This window comes from Lactuca sativa, chromosome 6 (assembly GCF_002870075.4).
Source record: "Lactuca sativa cultivar Salinas chromosome 6, Lsat_Salinas_v11, whole genome shotgun sequence".
In the NCBI taxonomy this organism is placed as follows: domain Eukaryota; kingdom Viridiplantae; phylum Streptophyta; class Magnoliopsida; order Asterales; family Asteraceae; genus Lactuca; species Lactuca sativa.
Genome location: NC_056628.2, coordinates 42,609,566 through 42,626,476, shown reverse-complemented (window position 1 = coordinate 42,626,476; position 16,911 = coordinate 42,609,566). Strand labels below are relative to the sequence as shown.

The following is a 16,911-nucleotide window of genomic DNA, read 5'->3' as shown; positions in this document are numbered from 1 at the left end:
ACTTTTTCCCCAAATTGATATGGAAATGTAAAGTAATTGTTTTTATTTCTTTTATCACGACGTTAACAACATATAATATAAATAAATAAAACATTTATTTATTTGGCGACCTCTAATTAATGGAACTTTTATAAAATGGAATATTTTGTTAACGGTAACGGGGTAATGTAACGGAATAAACTTTGGGTTGTCACATTATTGAACTGCATGCTAGTACCGATTAGTCGGTGATATGATGGCCTATTTAGGATATGCCTGGTTTTTGGCTACTCAATGCTCAAATGTTGCTTGCTTTGTGCTATTAGGAGTTCTAGTCATTTTAATTAACTAGTAAACGAATACGTTAAGTTACATATTACGAGGACTAAATAATTTCTGAAGGTTAGGTCTAGCCCTATTTCACAGCTCTTGTCTAAGTCCAACCGTTGTAGGGTAGGACCTCTCATTCGAAGAATTATCTGGTCTTAGTGATATGTAATGGTATTCGCGAGCTAGTTAGGAAGAGATAGCAGGGACTTCTTATGCAGCTGATGGCGGATAGTGGGTCGAAGATTACCCTAGGGCAAGCCTAGGAAGGGATTAGTGACAGGAGCTATTTGATTGAGAATTGTATCCATGGATACGAAGCAGATTTAGTACCCCAAGGTGACCTAGGAGGAAAGTACGAATAGATGTGGAAGGCAGTATGGGTGCGTACTACTGAAAGCGAAGGATCCGTACTTGACTCTTGGAGAGCTGCGGGGAACCAGGAGTGGTAGAGTGAGAGACCTCTCGGTGATTATGTATGACCCTGACGTTTCTGTGGTTTTGTTTCAGATGGTGGTGACGCGTCATTGAGCAGGGGGCTCAGGGTCTGGTTATGGTTCAGGTACGGGTTCCGAGCCAGTTGATGATGAATTGTGCAAGTTCATTGCATCCGAGATTACAAGAGGCATCCTTGAGTCGACCTTGGTGATTTTCGGGTCGATCAAGGAGGGTATCATTGAGCTAATGGAGGGATCGCCTTAAGGCATTCAAGAGTGACATGGCACCTGGCCAGTCAGGGACTCATACGCTCTCCTTTGAGGATTTCAGGGGATGTGGAGCACCAGATTTTTGCAGGGTGAAAGTCCTCAGTGTGGCTAGGCGATGGATCGTAGACATTGAGTTTGCACATGTGACGAGCTTTTGCCCTGAGCGGTCGAAGGTCAGATTTGTTGTTGGGTGTTTGAGGGAGCGAGCTAGAGACTGGTGGGAGGCAGTCGGTGATACTTTGGGAGCCCCATCCATTGAGGCCATAACCTGGTCGGATTTTGTGTCCAGGTTTCAGGCGGAGTTTGCACCAGCTGTGGAGGTTCAACAGATGGCCAGGGAGTTTTTGGAATATGAGACAGACTACTGAGACGGTGGCGGAGATTACCCCCAAGTTCAGGGAAAGGGTCTGGTTGGTGCCCTAGTATGTGGGTGATGAGGAGATGAATAAAACCCAGTACCATGATATGTTGAGAAATGACATTCGGAAATATGTCAGCTATTCGGCGTACCCAACTTAGGATGATATGATAGTTAGGGCACGAGAGAGAGAGAGAGAGAGAGAGAGAGAGAGAGAGAGAGAGATTGATATATAGCACATTAGGAAGAGGAAGGCAGACGACTGGGGTTTCGGTGAAGAAACCCAAGGGATTCGACTCGAGGTCGAAGGGCCAGCAGGGCCGGAGCCGTTGTGGGAATTGCGACAAGTCACATGAGGGAGTTTGCAGAGTAGGGGGATCAGGCTGCTATAAGTGCGGCAAGTTGGGGCACTTTAGCAGGGATTGTACTACCTATACCCCCACCATTCAGACATCAGACATGCTTTGTTTTCACTGCAATCAGCGAGGCCATAAAAAGGCCAATTACCCAAGATTAGTATCAGGAGCGCCAATGGCAGCGCCAGCTCCATCAACCCTGCGAATAATAGATAGCCGACAGGGCAAGACATATGCTCCTTTGGTGAGGAGCTAAGCCTTCCAGCTAACCGTCGAGGAGGCACGTGACGCAACAGATATGGTAACGGGTATGTTTCTTCTCCCTAGTTTTTATTATATGTCAATTTTGATATTTATATTCCATGTATCTTGTTTTAGGATCGTTCCATGTGAACGGTATCCCAGTGCTGGTATTATTTTACTAGGGGGCTACCCGATCATTTGTATTGCTCGCGCTTAGAAAGTGATTCGTTGGAGATCCAGGGGAGCTGGACTGTCCCCTTGATGTAGAGATTGCAGATGATAGGATCCTTCGGGTCGTGAGGGTTCATCGGGGGTGTACATTGCAGTTGTTCAATGAGCAGTATTCCATGGATTTAGTCCATATTCCCCTACAAAGGAATAAGGTCATCGTGGGTATGGACCGGTTTAGCCCCAATGGGACAGTGATCGACTACGAGCGGCAGCTAGTGCTAGTTAGGACCCTAAGTGGGGTAGGCTTGGTGATTCAGGGCGAGAGGCCGCAGTGTGGACCGACTTTGTGTTCGGCAGCGAAGGCGAGACGCTACCTTCAACATGATTGTGCAGGTTATGTTGCCTATGTCATGGATACACAGGAGAAGAGGTAAGGCAATCGTACATGATGTACGGATCGTACGGGAGTACCCGGACGTGTCCCTGAATGTTTTTCCTGGAGTACCTCTGGAGAGGCAGGTAGAGTTTAGGATTGACCTAGTTCCTGGTGCAGCTCCGATAGCTAAGGCACCATATCGGTTGGCTCCTCCCGAGATTCAAGAGTTGTCTACACAGCTATAGGATCTGTTAGACAAGGGATTTATCAGGACGAGTAGTTCACCATGGGGATCCCCGATCCAGTTTGTGAAGCAGAAGGATGGATCACATCAGATGTGTATAGATTACCGAGATTTGAATAAGGTAACGGTGAAGAACCATTATCCCCTCCCGAGGATTCATGACCAAGTTGACTAGCTTCAGGGAGCATCTTGGTTTTCCAAGATTAATATGCGATCATGCTACCATCAGATGAGAGTCAGAGACGAGGATATACATAATATAACCTTTCAGACTCGATATGATCATTACGAGTTCGTGGTGATGCCGTTTGGGCTCACCAATGTTCCGGCCCCGTTCATGGATCTCATGAACCGCATATGCATACCGATATTGGATCGGTATGTGATAGTATTTATTGATGACATCTTGGTTTACTCCAAGACGCAGGAGCAGCACGAGGAGCACCTGAGGGAGGTGTTGGAGACGTTGAGGAACGGGAAACTTTTTCCAAAGTTCTCCAAGTGCGAGTTTTGGTTGCACGAGGTGCAGTTTCTGGGGCACTTCGTCAACCCGAACGGTATACTGGTCGATCCGGCCAAGCTAGAGGCCGTGATGAGATGGGAGGTTCCGAGGTCTCCATCTGAGATTCGGAGTTTTCTTGTCCTATCAGGTTATTATCAAAGATTTATCAGGATTTCTTCAAGAATGTTGTTCCACTGACCCAACTGACCAAGAAGTCAGTGACATTCCACTAGGGGCCTGATCAGCAGACAACTTTCGAGACTTTGAGGCAGAAGTTGTGCGAGGCACCAATATCACGGGTTTAGTTGCAGTATTGATGCAGAGAGGGTGCGTCATCACTTACGCCTCGAGACAACTAAGCATCACGAGGCAAATTACCCGACACACGACCTAGAGTTGGGGGCAGTTGTTTTTTCCCTCAAGATTTGGCGACACTACCTTTATGGGGTCCGTTGTACTATCTACACGGACCACAAGAGCCTGAGGTACTTGATGGATCAGCCAAATTTGAACATGAGGCAGCGATGTTGGTTGGATGTGGTGAAGGATTATGATTACGAGATCCTCTACCACCCGGGGAAGGATAATATGGTGGCTAATGCTCACAGCCGCAAGGCGGCCGCGGCTCCGATTTAGGATATATGCATGAGGATGATAGTGATTACTCCGCTGCTAGAGCGGATTCGGTAGGATCGGGTCGAGGGTATGAAGGAGGAGCGTCGGAAGTGTGAGCGGACCACTGGTAATGTGACATCATTTGACTATGACAGCTATGGGTTGTTGACCCTGCATCAGAGGGTCTGGATTCCTTACGGGGGCGGTGTACGCCAGGTTCTGATGGATGAGGCTCACAATTCGAGATTCTCCATTCATCTCGGGGCAAAGAAGATGTATCGGGATCTTCACCCTGATTATTGGTGGTCATGCATGAAGCGGAATATAGCCTGGTTTGTGGAGCGGTGCCTGACCTTCAGGAAAGTCAAGGACGAGCATCAGCAACCTTACGGCAAGACACATTCGTTGGAGATTTCGGTGTGGAAATTGGAAGAGATCATTATGGATTTCATCACAAAGCTTCCTAGGACTGCACGAGGAGTAGATTCTATCCGGGTCATCATGGATCGGTTGACCAAGAGTGCACATTTTATCCCTATCCAGGAGAGTATATCGGCGGAGAAGCTAGCCGAAATTTACATCCACGAGGTGGTGGCTCAACATGGGGTGCCAGTTTAGGTTGTGTCAAACCGAGATGCTCGCTTTACTTCCAGGTTTTGGAAGCGGTTCCATGACGAGATGGGTACTCGTCTCCATTTCAGTACAACTTTCCACCCACAGAAAAATGGGCAGGGTAAGAGGACGATTCAGACTCTAGAGGATATGTTGCGTGCATGCGTATTTGATTTTGGTGGGAGTTAGGATGCGTATCTTCCGTTAGCGGAATTTTCATATAACAACAGTTATCACACTAGCATAGACCAACCTCCATTCGAGATTCTCTACGAGAGGAAATGTAAGACCCCAATTTGTTAGGGCGACGTCGGTGAGAGAGTCATGGGGAGTACCGAAGTGGTACTCAAGACTACTGAGAAGATCCAGCAGGTCCGGAGCAGGCTATAGACTGCTCAGAGTCGGAAAAAAGAGCTATGCCGACAAGCGCCGATCGGACCTGGAGTTTCAGGTGGGGGATATGGTTCTCCTGAAGGTGTCACCTTGGAAAGGTGTCATCCGATTCAGGAAGAGTGGAAATTTGGGCCCCAGGTACATTGGTCCGTTTAGTGTTTTGGCCCGGGTGGGTTGGGTGGCGTGTCGATTGGATCTGCCACCTGAGCTCAGTCAGATCCAAAAAACTTTTCATGTCTCCCAGTTGCAAAAATGCTTAGTAGATGACTTCGCAGTTGTGCCCTTAGAGGATATTCAGGTGGACGACCGCCTGAACTATGTTGAGAAGCCAGTGGCGATTCTGGATCGGAAGACAAAATCCTTGAGGAACAAGGTTATGCAGTTAGTGAAGGTGCAGTGGTTGCACCGCTAGGGGTCAGAATGGACGTGGGAGTCAGAGGAGGAGATGAGGGAGCACTATCCGGGATTATTTGAGACAACAGACATCGAGGACGAAGTCTGAGACAGGTGGGGGAGAATTGTAACGCCTGGTACCTTGTATGTATTTAACTAATAATTATTCATTTTTAAATAGAAACTCCACGAGTTGGAGGCCCCAAACTCATCGAGTAGAGATGTTTCGGACCGCAGGTTTTGGTGACCAACTCGACGAGTTGGGAGGTATCAACTCGACGAGTTGGCTGGGTGAAAAGAAACGCTAAATTCAAAGTTTTGCACCCTATTTAAACACCTTAAACCTTTCATGCTAGTCTCATTTCCAGCTTCCACTGTCCTAACCCGAAATCTCAAAACCCTAAAGCTACTTTGAGTGATTGTGAGCCATTTTGGGTGTTTTTGGTGTGTGTTGAAGCCATTGGAAGAAGGAAAAGCTTGAAGACTCAAGAAGGAGCTTATAGATCCAAAATCCTTGTCTCATCCATGACACTTTTCTAGTATAAAGTTTGAACCTTTCCTTGTAGTTGTTTAGATCTTCTCTTAGGGTTATTTTGCTTGGTTTTGGTCCAAATATCATGGTCCTCAGGATTTGGACGTCCCAAATGGGTTAACACTTCCGATTTAGGGTCTTGAGGGGCGTTTATGGCATAAAGGTGCCAACTTTATGGCCATGGAAGTCACATGCAACCTTTAGACCATCATTTTGGCCTTTTGGAGTTTCTAATGGCCATTCATGTAGAGAAAGCTGGAACTTTACGTGATCTTTCAGTCCCTAGAGTCCAGATCTATGACCTCATGGTCTATCTTGTAGTTTTGGTGATGTTTGAATTATAACTTTGGCCTTTTGGGGTTAGGGTTTGAGCTTAATCCCTTTAGAAAAGGTATTAATGGGTAAAGTTGGAAACTTTACCCTTCAAGGGACATTTTCAGTCTAGAGCTAGAGTATAGGGTGTAGATCTGAAGAATATTGGCTTAAAGCATTAAGAAGAATTAACAGACTGAGGAACTCGAGGAGTTCACAGAAGGACTCGATGAGTTGTATTGAGGAGTCCCACTAGTAGTTGTTACAGTAGAGATGATTGTATTTGTGATAATTGTCTAGTATGCTACTATCTGTTGAGATTTATGTGCTTGTATGCTATGTTATTACGTGGTAGTGGTAGGGGTGAAGTAGACCCCGTAACCGGTCGAAAGAGACCGAAGGGGTTGGCCAGCACCCATATATGCTAGGTAATAAGTGATTTATGTGCTTATATTCTAGGATATTATGTGGCAGTGGTAGGGGTGAAATAGACCCCGTAAACTGTTGAAAGAGACCGAAGGGGTAGGCCAACACCCAGATATGCTAGGCAGTATCCGGTTGAAAGAGACCGAAGGGGTAGGCCAGCACCCATGTATGCTAGGCAGTATCCGGTTGAAAGAGACCGAAGGGGTAGGACGGCACCCATATATGCTCGGTGGTAATCGGTTGACAGTGACTGAAGGGGTAGGCCAGCACCCGATATTGTGACAACCCGATATTTCAACTCTTTGTAATGACCAAAAAGGGTCAAGTATTGTAACCACTTTTGAGTAATAAAATATACTTTCATAATAAAATGTACAAATAGTTCTATTTAATTTCCTTCTATGTTTAAATGTCTTTGAACCATGATCGTACGTGAAAAGAACGCCCAAATCCGACTTCATATAGCGAAGTTATGATTTTTCCAAGTTCGACTTAGCAACAGACAGCTAAAAACTCGAATCGGAGATCAAGCGACTTTTGGCCGGAATGACCTAAACGAGAATCGAAGGTCTCGGCAATGGTATTCCAGCGGTAAAAAGTCTGGCAAAAACCGACATCAGATAAAGAAGTTATGAATTTTCAAAGAAATTCCTTAAACACGATGAGTTTAAAATAAATAATAAAAAAATAATTTCGGAATTTTCCGTCGGAGTCTAAACGAAAGTTGTAGAGCATAGTCTCACCTACGCGTGGATATAAAGACCATCGAAAACGGAGTTCGTATGAAGAATATATGAATTTTTGAAGTTTATTAAATAAATTATATATTTATTTAATTCAAAATTCGGACCTTATCCGAAGAGGAGTCAGCGTCCTCATCCGAGGTACGCGCTGCGTACCCCTATACACCCTGCGTACCCGAGAGACTTGGCCTCTGATCGTCCACGTCGCCCTATCTGACCCGTCCGACCCGTCCGACCCGCCGTCTCATCCGACCCGCCTCCCCAGCAACCCGTCCCATCCGAAGCCGAGGCAGTCGAGGGTTCGGTCATGCATGACGTACGCGTACGCGCTGCGTACGAGCGTACGCCCCGCGTACCGAGGCAGTCCAGCCTTCCTATAAATAGGATGCGAGGGCTTCCGAGAAAAGGGCTCATTTTTCTCCTCTCTCTCACAATCTTGCCTCGTTTTCCGTGCCCTTTCAAACCCGAAGCTCTGGTCTTTTTGCTCAAGTCCCGAGGGTCGATTTTACTCCCGAGATTCCCGAGAATCCCGAGAAAAATCCGTTTCCCGAGACGAAACTCTGCCCAGTTTTCCATCTCGCTATCTTCAAACTTTCAAGTGAGTTCATACCCCTTAATTTACCTTTTAAATATTTTATAAATTCTTTTATATGCTTTCAAGGGGGGGATTACAAGTAAAACACACGAGTATTGTCGTGTGTTACATAAAGAAACTCTTTTATATGCTGTTATATATCCAAATCACATGCGATTTATAAACCTTTAAAGGAACTTTCATATATATATAACATATGTTAAAATAGCATTCTATCTTTTGAAATATAAATTTGTTGAAATGCACGTATAAACTAAACTTTTCTTAGATTATTCTTGTCTATCATAGACTCTACACCAAAAATCTATGCTTTCATAAACAAGTGATTCCTTTTCTAGGTATTTCTAAACAAACAAGACACACTTTTAGAAAACTATAATAGGTATAGTTTTACGAACAAATTTCTAACACTTATGTACTAGAAACATGAATTTCAAGAAGTTTACTTTCGTATACAAGAACAAACGTAACATGTTAACAAGTAGATCTGTTTTTATACCACGGTTTTGTGAGACACTAACTTCATGTACGTTCGAGTACACATTTCAAGTCCTGTATTATATACCAGAATCCCTTGGAGGGGGAGCGTGGTGTTTGTGTATAGATCTATACGGGCTTGACAACCCGCGCCCTGACTGTTAGCTGCAGTCCACCGTTTGAGGTGACAAACGTCATAACATTCCAACGCCTGAAGAACGTTGTGTCTAGGCATTCCGAGTCAATAGTATGGTTATAAAACTCACAAGGGGTATTAAAAATGCATTGATTTACAAGGTTTTCAAACTCATTGGTTATTTTACACTTACATACATTTTAGAAACAAACATTGGTCTTGAGTGAAGGCTACTATTATACTAGTAGAAAATATAGGATTTTCTAAACACAAACAAACAAAGACAAAACATTTCATTTCAAACAAACATTGGTCTTGAGTGAAGGCTACTATTATACTAGTAGAAAATATAGGATTTTCTAAACACAAACAAACAAAGACAAAACATTTCATTTCATTCAAACATTGTCATTTAAATACTTATGAAACTCACCAGCTTAAATGTTGATCTACTCTTTCAAAATTTACTTGTATGTCCCAGGAAATCAGTAAATTTCAGGTATTCATTTTGCTTTTGATGAAGGGATGCTGCGGCGCCAGTTTAATCTCGTATTTTGACATCATATTGTAATTGGTTTTGAACATGTAACTCTTGACAAATGTAAACTTTCAATTATATATATGATGGTTGTATTGCTTTCTTTACTATGTATTCATTTGTTACGTTACCACATGAAGTCATCCGCCCCCGAACGTTTCCGCCGTTCAGGTTTGGGGGTGTGACAGATATGCTAGACAGTATGTTATTGTATGGTATGTGGTATGATGGGGGAACTCACTAAGCTTCGTGCTAACGGTTTTCAGTTTTGGTTTCAGGTACTTCTACTTCGAAATGAAAGGAGTTGGCATGATCGCAACACATCACACTATGATTTTCCGCACATGATATCTTTGGTAGTTGTACTCTAATGTTGTTTTCTTATAACATGTTTTGGATATTGGTTTTGATTATGATATGAGATGACACTATTGATGTTTTCAGACTACTAGTTTTTATAATTACGTAATTAAAAATAAATTTTTTTTGTCATGGATATGCTAGACAGTATGTTATTGTATGGTATGTGGTATGATGGGGGAACTCACTAAGCTTCGTGCTTACGGTTTTCAGTTTTGGTTTCAGGTACTTCTACTTCGAAAGGAAAGGAGTTGGCATGATCGCAACACATCACACTATGATTTTCCGCACATAATATCTTTGGTAGTTGTACTCTAATGTTGTTTTCTTATAACATGTTTTGGATATTGGTTTTGATTATGATATGAGATGACACTATTGATGTTTTCAAACTACTGGTTTTTATAATTACGTAATTAAAAATAAATTTTTTTGTCATGAATTTTGGGATGTTACATCTCTCATCATAACTAGGGTTTGAAAACCCAAAACTCAACCAAATGATGAATCAAGCTCTTAAATACAAAGCTTAATATTAGAATCATAATCTAAGATTGATTCAACACTCAGATATCTTCTAGAACTTCATTATTAATTCAAATTTTCGAATTCAATCTGAGAATCAAACCCTAACATAAGGAGTTGGAAAGATAAGGTGAGCTTATACCTTCTAGAGCCTCTAATGGTTGAGTTAAGTATATATTTCCTATTTTCCTTTAAAACCTACACTAAATTACTATCTTTTTCTCTAAATCGCCATGAGAAAGCCTTCCCTCTCAAATCTATCTTTCTCTTTCTCTCTCGCAATGGGGAAGAGATTAGTTACATGCTTTTATATCTATGATTAATTGGCAAAGAATAACCTTACAAACTAGCTACATACTTTTATACATATGATCGGTAAGAATAACCTTTCTAGTTTCTTATTTCCATGTTATGACACTATTTGCCATAAACTTTTAAGAAAACTTCCAAAGTATAGCATATTTCATCATAAATCTAACAAACTAGTCTTTTGACCGGGTCAATAATAGTTTTGGAAAGTTTGATCAAATTGACACTTCTAGTCCTTACTTAAAGGGTGAGGGATGTGAGTCCATTTTTATTAATTAATGACAATATTATTGAAATATATTAAAAAAATTATAAAAAGATATTTAAGAAAACAAATACCAAAATTACAACAAACTCTACCAAAGAAAATTATTTACAAAATTTAAACAATTAAGATATAATACAAAGAAAATAGCAAACCATGCTAGGGATGAGCTCGGTTCCAGAACCGAGAAAGCAAGAACTGGATTTATAGAGACAAACCGAGAATTGAGCCAAATCGCATATTTTGATCGTTAATCGATTCGGGTTCGGTATGGTCCCAACGAGTGTTTTGCTTACCCCTACTTTTACGGTCCATAACTGGATCCGGACCGAAACAAGGAACCAAAAAACTTAGAACAAAATTGCATTAACTATTTGCTTCTGGTTCGATTGGGTTCAAACAAGTATTTTGTTCCCTCCTAATTGTTAGGTGTCCTCGACCGAACCAATCTGTGATAAAAAAAAAAAAAAAAAAAATAAAAAATAAAAAAATAAAAATTATGAACCACATGTATGGATATGGTCTACATGGAGAAACCAAGAACCGAACCAAATTACATATTCGGTTCCCAATTAGTTCCCGTTCCTATTCGTTTGATTTCAACGAGTATTTTTTGTTCACTCATAATTGTTAGGTGTCTATTTTGCTTATCCTAAACCACACATATACCAATTTTATAGTTTTTTTTTGGGTGAATTTTTCACCTCCAACAGGAAACGGGGGATCGCATTTAAAAAAGTGCACTCCCAAGTTCCAACATTTTTTGCTGGTCCAGTTGTGCTGGTTTCTGAATGAATTACACCTCAGCAGGCAACCAGGCAGCATAAGGCTGTGAAGATGGCGTCGCTTTCAAATGCTAACGCGCATCACCCCCTGACCACCGCCACGTTTCTTCCGTGATCCGCCGTCCCTATACATTAAATACCACCTCTCTCTCTCTCTCTCTCTCTCTCTCTCTCTCTCTCTCTCTCTCCAATGGACCTCAAAAATCGCTTCACAACTGTTTTCTTGCTCTTCCTCCTCTTCGCCATGCCTGCTTTCTCCAGAGGTATGTTCGGTTTGCTTAAGCTTCGATCACATTTCATGCGCTCAGCTCTCTCTCTCTCTCACACACAGTCGCACAGCTTTTTTCTACGAGTTTAGTTTTTCATCGATTCATACTGTATAAAATTATATCTCCATATCAGAGCATTTCACAATCGCTGTGTTGTTTAATATTTTTGGTTTTGTGTTTGAATGAACTTCGCTTCACCTCCAGAGATTCGATTTTGTGTCTCGTAAGCTTACGCTATTATTTATATATAGTTCTGCAATTTGATTGTTTCAAACGTTTACGAAGAGTTAAAGCAGCTTAGAAACAGGCGTTCGTATCTTAATCTTATTGCTTAAGTTCTTCATGATTCGTTCGAGTTGAGTGATAGTTTTGATTGTGTATTCGGATATGTGTAGGTCGGTTGAAGTTGCCTATCGCAAAAGTGAATTCGGAGATTTACGAGATCGATTACAGGGGACCGGAGACTCACTCTTACATGCCTCCGCCGAACGAATCCGGCGGCGTCAATACTAACGGTGGTCCGATGAAACATCACAAGGCGTCGCATTCTCGTTCCAAAACGCTATCAACTGAAAACGCCACAAAAGAGGTATGAACTATGAAGCAGAAACCCTAGATGCATTAAAAATGGAAAGGAATTATGATTACGTCCCCACTTGAACAACCAACTAGATGCATTAAAAATAGAAAGGAGTTATTGCGACCTAAAGAATGATAACATATAAATCCATAAAGCATAAATGATAGTTAGATATGCAAAATTTTGATTATTTATTGATGTTTGTTTTGATCCTAAGAATCAAAATTTGTAATCAAAATCATTGTATATATACTCATACTATCCCGAAAATAGGTAACCAATATCTAGAAAATAACTCTCAGCTCATTTTTAATCTTTAATAAGCGGATGAATCTTCTTATTTTTATTTATTTTAGGTGAAGAAGTTTCATGGATGAAGAAATCGGGCATTGATAAACCAAAAGTTTGAAAAATAAGCATTTTATTGATCATTGAACACATAGTGATCAACTTAAACCATTTTAGAGCAATAATTTGGCTGTTTTTCTTTTAACATTTATTTGTGCAGTTTAAATTATATTGTTGGAATTATTTTCTTTCTTATTTTTAGTGTGATGGTTTGAAGTTTTAAAGGGTGTTTATTAGTACAAGCCTTTTGATTGGTTTAATTGCTATTTAATTAAATTTTAAATTATTTTGTTGTGATAAATGCCAAAATATGATTATATAAAATTATATTCTTAATTAAATGTCAAAATTTGATGTAAGACTTATTTGTTGGAATTTGATGTGTTAACATTGAAGACAATTTATGTTGGGATTAAATCTCTATACTAATAAAAGAATAGTTTTAATCTTTTTTTGTCATGTGTCATTCAAAACTACACATTAATATTATGTCATACGTCAAAGAGATATATTAGTCAAATCACTATCACAATTAAAGACGTTTAGGTTTTAAATAATTGATTTTAAACTTTTATAGAAACATTTATTTTTTTAATTATATGTTACATTAGAAGTTATAACGAACTTTAAAATTTTGATAAATCTCTTAATTAATAGGTTATTTAAAATTATTTATTTAAAATAATTGATTATTAATCATGAATTGTTGTTATAAAAATTGAACTAATTTTGTAATGATGATTCCTACGAGTTATAACAAACCAACAAAATAATGGAATCTAAAATGTATAAAAACAATGGCCAACGGATGAGTATTAAAAATATTTAATTGAGTACTGTGTAAACAATCAACTAATATAAACTTACCAATCACAAAAAAATTTAAAAAAAATGAATTAAATTAATAATACAGATTTATGTGGTTCTTAATTCGTGATAGTTTAAGGCTTTAAGCCCACATGAAAAGAAAAGATCTCTTAGTCCAACGACAACTAAAACCGAGGAATTGCAAAACGCGGAAACCATATAGCAATGTATTTCATGAACCCATTTTACCCACTAAATGAACCAATTTGCTTTTATTAAAGAAAGCAAATTACATAAGCCAATATTTCAGAAGAAAAGGGTTTGCATCATGATTCTTTTTTTTGATTTATCAAGCTAAATCACTAATCATAACAACATCGTTAACTACAAATTACGGAGAAGTAAATGTGTAATACATATTTAAAATTTACCATGTTCTTAAATCATGAGTATGAGTTTGGAGAGCACATTTAGGCCAACTGGTATACGGACCACGAACCCAGTCGTGGTCTAGGTGGCCATGAACAATGCTCGTGCACACCATCCGGATGGTTCGTGGTCACCTATTTTTGTGATAATTCGTGTTGCACACAACGAATAGAAACGCCCAACAAGGGCTCTTCTTCTTTTGAATGTTTGACTAGCCATTCCAATGGTAAAGTTTTGAAAAAATTTAATTCTTTTTACATAACAATTTTACCTATAAATACTTAACTATACAACCTCATTTTTTACACCATTTTTTTCTTTCTCTATTACATAATTACACACAACTTTTTGACAACCAAAAACCATGGATCCCAACCAAAATACCCCTCACCCCAACTTTCGAAAACACAAATTTGATAACGATTTTGCGTTATATACAACCCCTCACAAATTCCCGACCATGGAATCACCTCAAGGTGGTTTTGTGAATTTGCTTCAAATCGGTTCCACTATCCAAAAAACACTACTTTTCCAACAACAATATCAACATTTCCCGACCTATCAACAACAATTCTAACCACAAGCATCACAACCACAACAATCACAACCACCACTTTCACAACCCCCTCATTCGCCAGATTTTGTTTCGAAAACACAACCTTCACCACCACCACCTCAACCAAAAAAAAGAAAAAAAAACAGCCCAACCCAATAGATAAGAAAGGGTACCATAAACAAAAGAGGAAGAAGAGAATTTAGCGGAGGCATGGTTATCAGCTTCCTGACACCCAATTGAAGGAGATGCACAAACGTTTAGGTTTTTTAGGAGAAATTTCAAATCATATTTATGAGATAACAGGAAGTGAAAGTCGAAATCCCGACCAAATTATCTCGAAGTGGTGCGATATTAGACTAAAATACACGAAATTCAGAGAAATTTACAACAACCTCCAAAACATACGCAAAAGCGATTCAAACGATTTCGATGTCTTTAAGGTGTCCTTAGATCAATTTGGAAAAAAAATTGTCAGCCCGCAATGTTTTTCCATATGTGAAACCGTGCCTAAAATTGAAAGATGCTCCAAAATGGGAAGAGCAAACAGAAGGAACTTCACAAACCTCTTCTGGTTCATAACGATCAAGAAACCCTGATGCAACTTCCCAACAATCAGACGCACGAACACACATCAACATCAACAATGACCCGATTGATCTTTAAGACGAACAACCTCTTCGTAGGCCCGTTGGAAGAAATAAAGAAAAAAAAGTGGGTTCGTTAGCTTCGGGTTCTAGTGTTATTGTAACACTTGAATCTAAGTAAGTTTCTTATTTGACCTTTCATTATTAAATTTGTCTCATTTTGACCCTTGAGTTGTACGCGGGGAGTACAACAACGTACGCTTAGCGTACAAGTGGTGAAGCGAGTACGAGGGGCATACCAAGTGTGTAACAATCCCCTTTGGCACGTATCACAATATCGTCTTCTTCAGGCTCCCAGCTCGAAAACTTCATAGGGGGTCACCCATCCCTGGATTGTTCTCGCCCAAGCACGCTTAACTGTAGATTTCTTATGGGATCTAATGCCCTCACGACATTAAAACGCATTATAACAGAAAAGGTATCCACACTCTTTGAAGGAATGCTTAGTTCTCCTTCTCATCTAACATGCCCGCCTTCACCCCCCATTATAGGTTTTGACGTCTCCGTCGAACGCATCGACTCGTGCCCCAGCTCTGATACCATTTATAACATCTCCCTTTGGCACGTATCACAATATTGTCTGCTTTGGGCCACTCAGCACGAGGACTTCCCAGGGGGTCACCCATCCTGGTACTACTCCCTCCCGAGCACGCTTATCTTCAAATTTCTTATGGGATCTGCTACCCTCACGACTTTAAAACACGTTGTGAAAAGCAAGGTATCCACACCCTTTTTAGGAATGCATAGTTCTCCTTCCCAGTCGATGTAGGATCAGGTGCAACTAACATGTCCGTCTTCACCCCCATCCTATTATAGGTTTTGACGTACCCGTCGAACACATCAACCCGTACCCTGTCTCTGATACCATTTGTAACATCCCCTTGTGGAACGTATCATAATATTGTCCGCTTTGGGCTCCTGGCATGAAAACTTCCCAAGGGGTCACCCATCCCTGGATTGCTCTCGCCCGGGCACACATAATTGCATAGTTCTTATGGAATCTGCTGCCCTCACGACTTTGAAACACGTTGTAACAGAGAAGGTATCCACACCCTTTTAAGGAATTGTAACGTCCCAAAAATACGAGCCAAAAATTTCATTTAAAAACATACACTTTGCAAAACATTAGAAATAAAACATTCACTGATCATATCATTTCATAAAAGATGTTGCGTGTCTGAAAACCATTTTATAAAACATAATAATGTCAGAGTACAAATCCCCAAGAAGATCTCATAGTACGGAATACAAAGTGTGTGTGTGATGTGTCGCTACCATGCCGGCTCCTTTCCCTTTGAAGAAGAGGTACCTGAAACCAAAACTAAAAACTATAATCATGAAGCTTAGTGAGTTCCCCCAATCCCACCACATACCATACAATCACATATCATACATACTGTCGGGCAATTATGGGGTGCCCGACCTACCCGGTACGGCCATTCTAGGGTGCCGACCTACCCGTGTCAAGCCGTTCTGGGGTGCTGACTACCCATGTCAAGCCATTCTGGGGTGCTGACTACCCATCGGTCATAACAAGCGATCCTCGGGGACTATTTCACCCCTACTGCTACTATCACATATATCATAACATAACATATTACCGGACACATCTGGGGGTGTCCGATCTACCCTTCGGTTCTAACGACTGAACTTGGGAACTATTCCCCTCCTACTACCACTATCACATATAACATATCAAGCCAGCATATAATCATATCATCACATACTGTCAGACATATATGGGGTGTCTAACCTACCCTTTGGTCCTAACAACCGAACTCTACTACTATCACATATACATATCATGCCAACATATTGATGGGTTTGAGCCATAAGAACATTCCTATGTGCACATACAAACCCTAATGCTTGGATCTAGGTTTCTCTAATTGAACATGCATTGTATCCAAGACTTTTGAACAATAGATCTAGGTAATAACATAAGAAAAACATATCCAAAAGATTACCTTAAGTTGCTTGCTTGAATCTTCTTGTCCTT

The 16,911-nt window shown here is 40.5% G+C and overlaps 1 protein-coding gene across 1 annotated transcript; it reads left to right on the top strand.

The window, feature by feature from the left end:
• Positions 1 to 11,219: 11,219 nt before the first annotated feature.
• LOC111893118 (uncharacterized) lies at positions 11,220 to 12,718 on the top strand. Its single transcript, XM_023889192.3, has 3 exons — positions 11,220 to 11,542; positions 11,944 to 12,137; positions 12,485 to 12,718. The coding sequence occupies exons 1-3, from the start codon at positions 11,470 to 11,472 to the stop codon at positions 12,503 to 12,505; spliced, it is 288 nt and encodes a 95-aa protein (XP_023744960.1). The 5' UTR covers positions 11,220 to 11,469; the 3' UTR covers positions 12,506 to 12,718.
• The last annotated feature ends 4,193 nt before the right edge of the window (positions 12,719 to 16,911 follow it).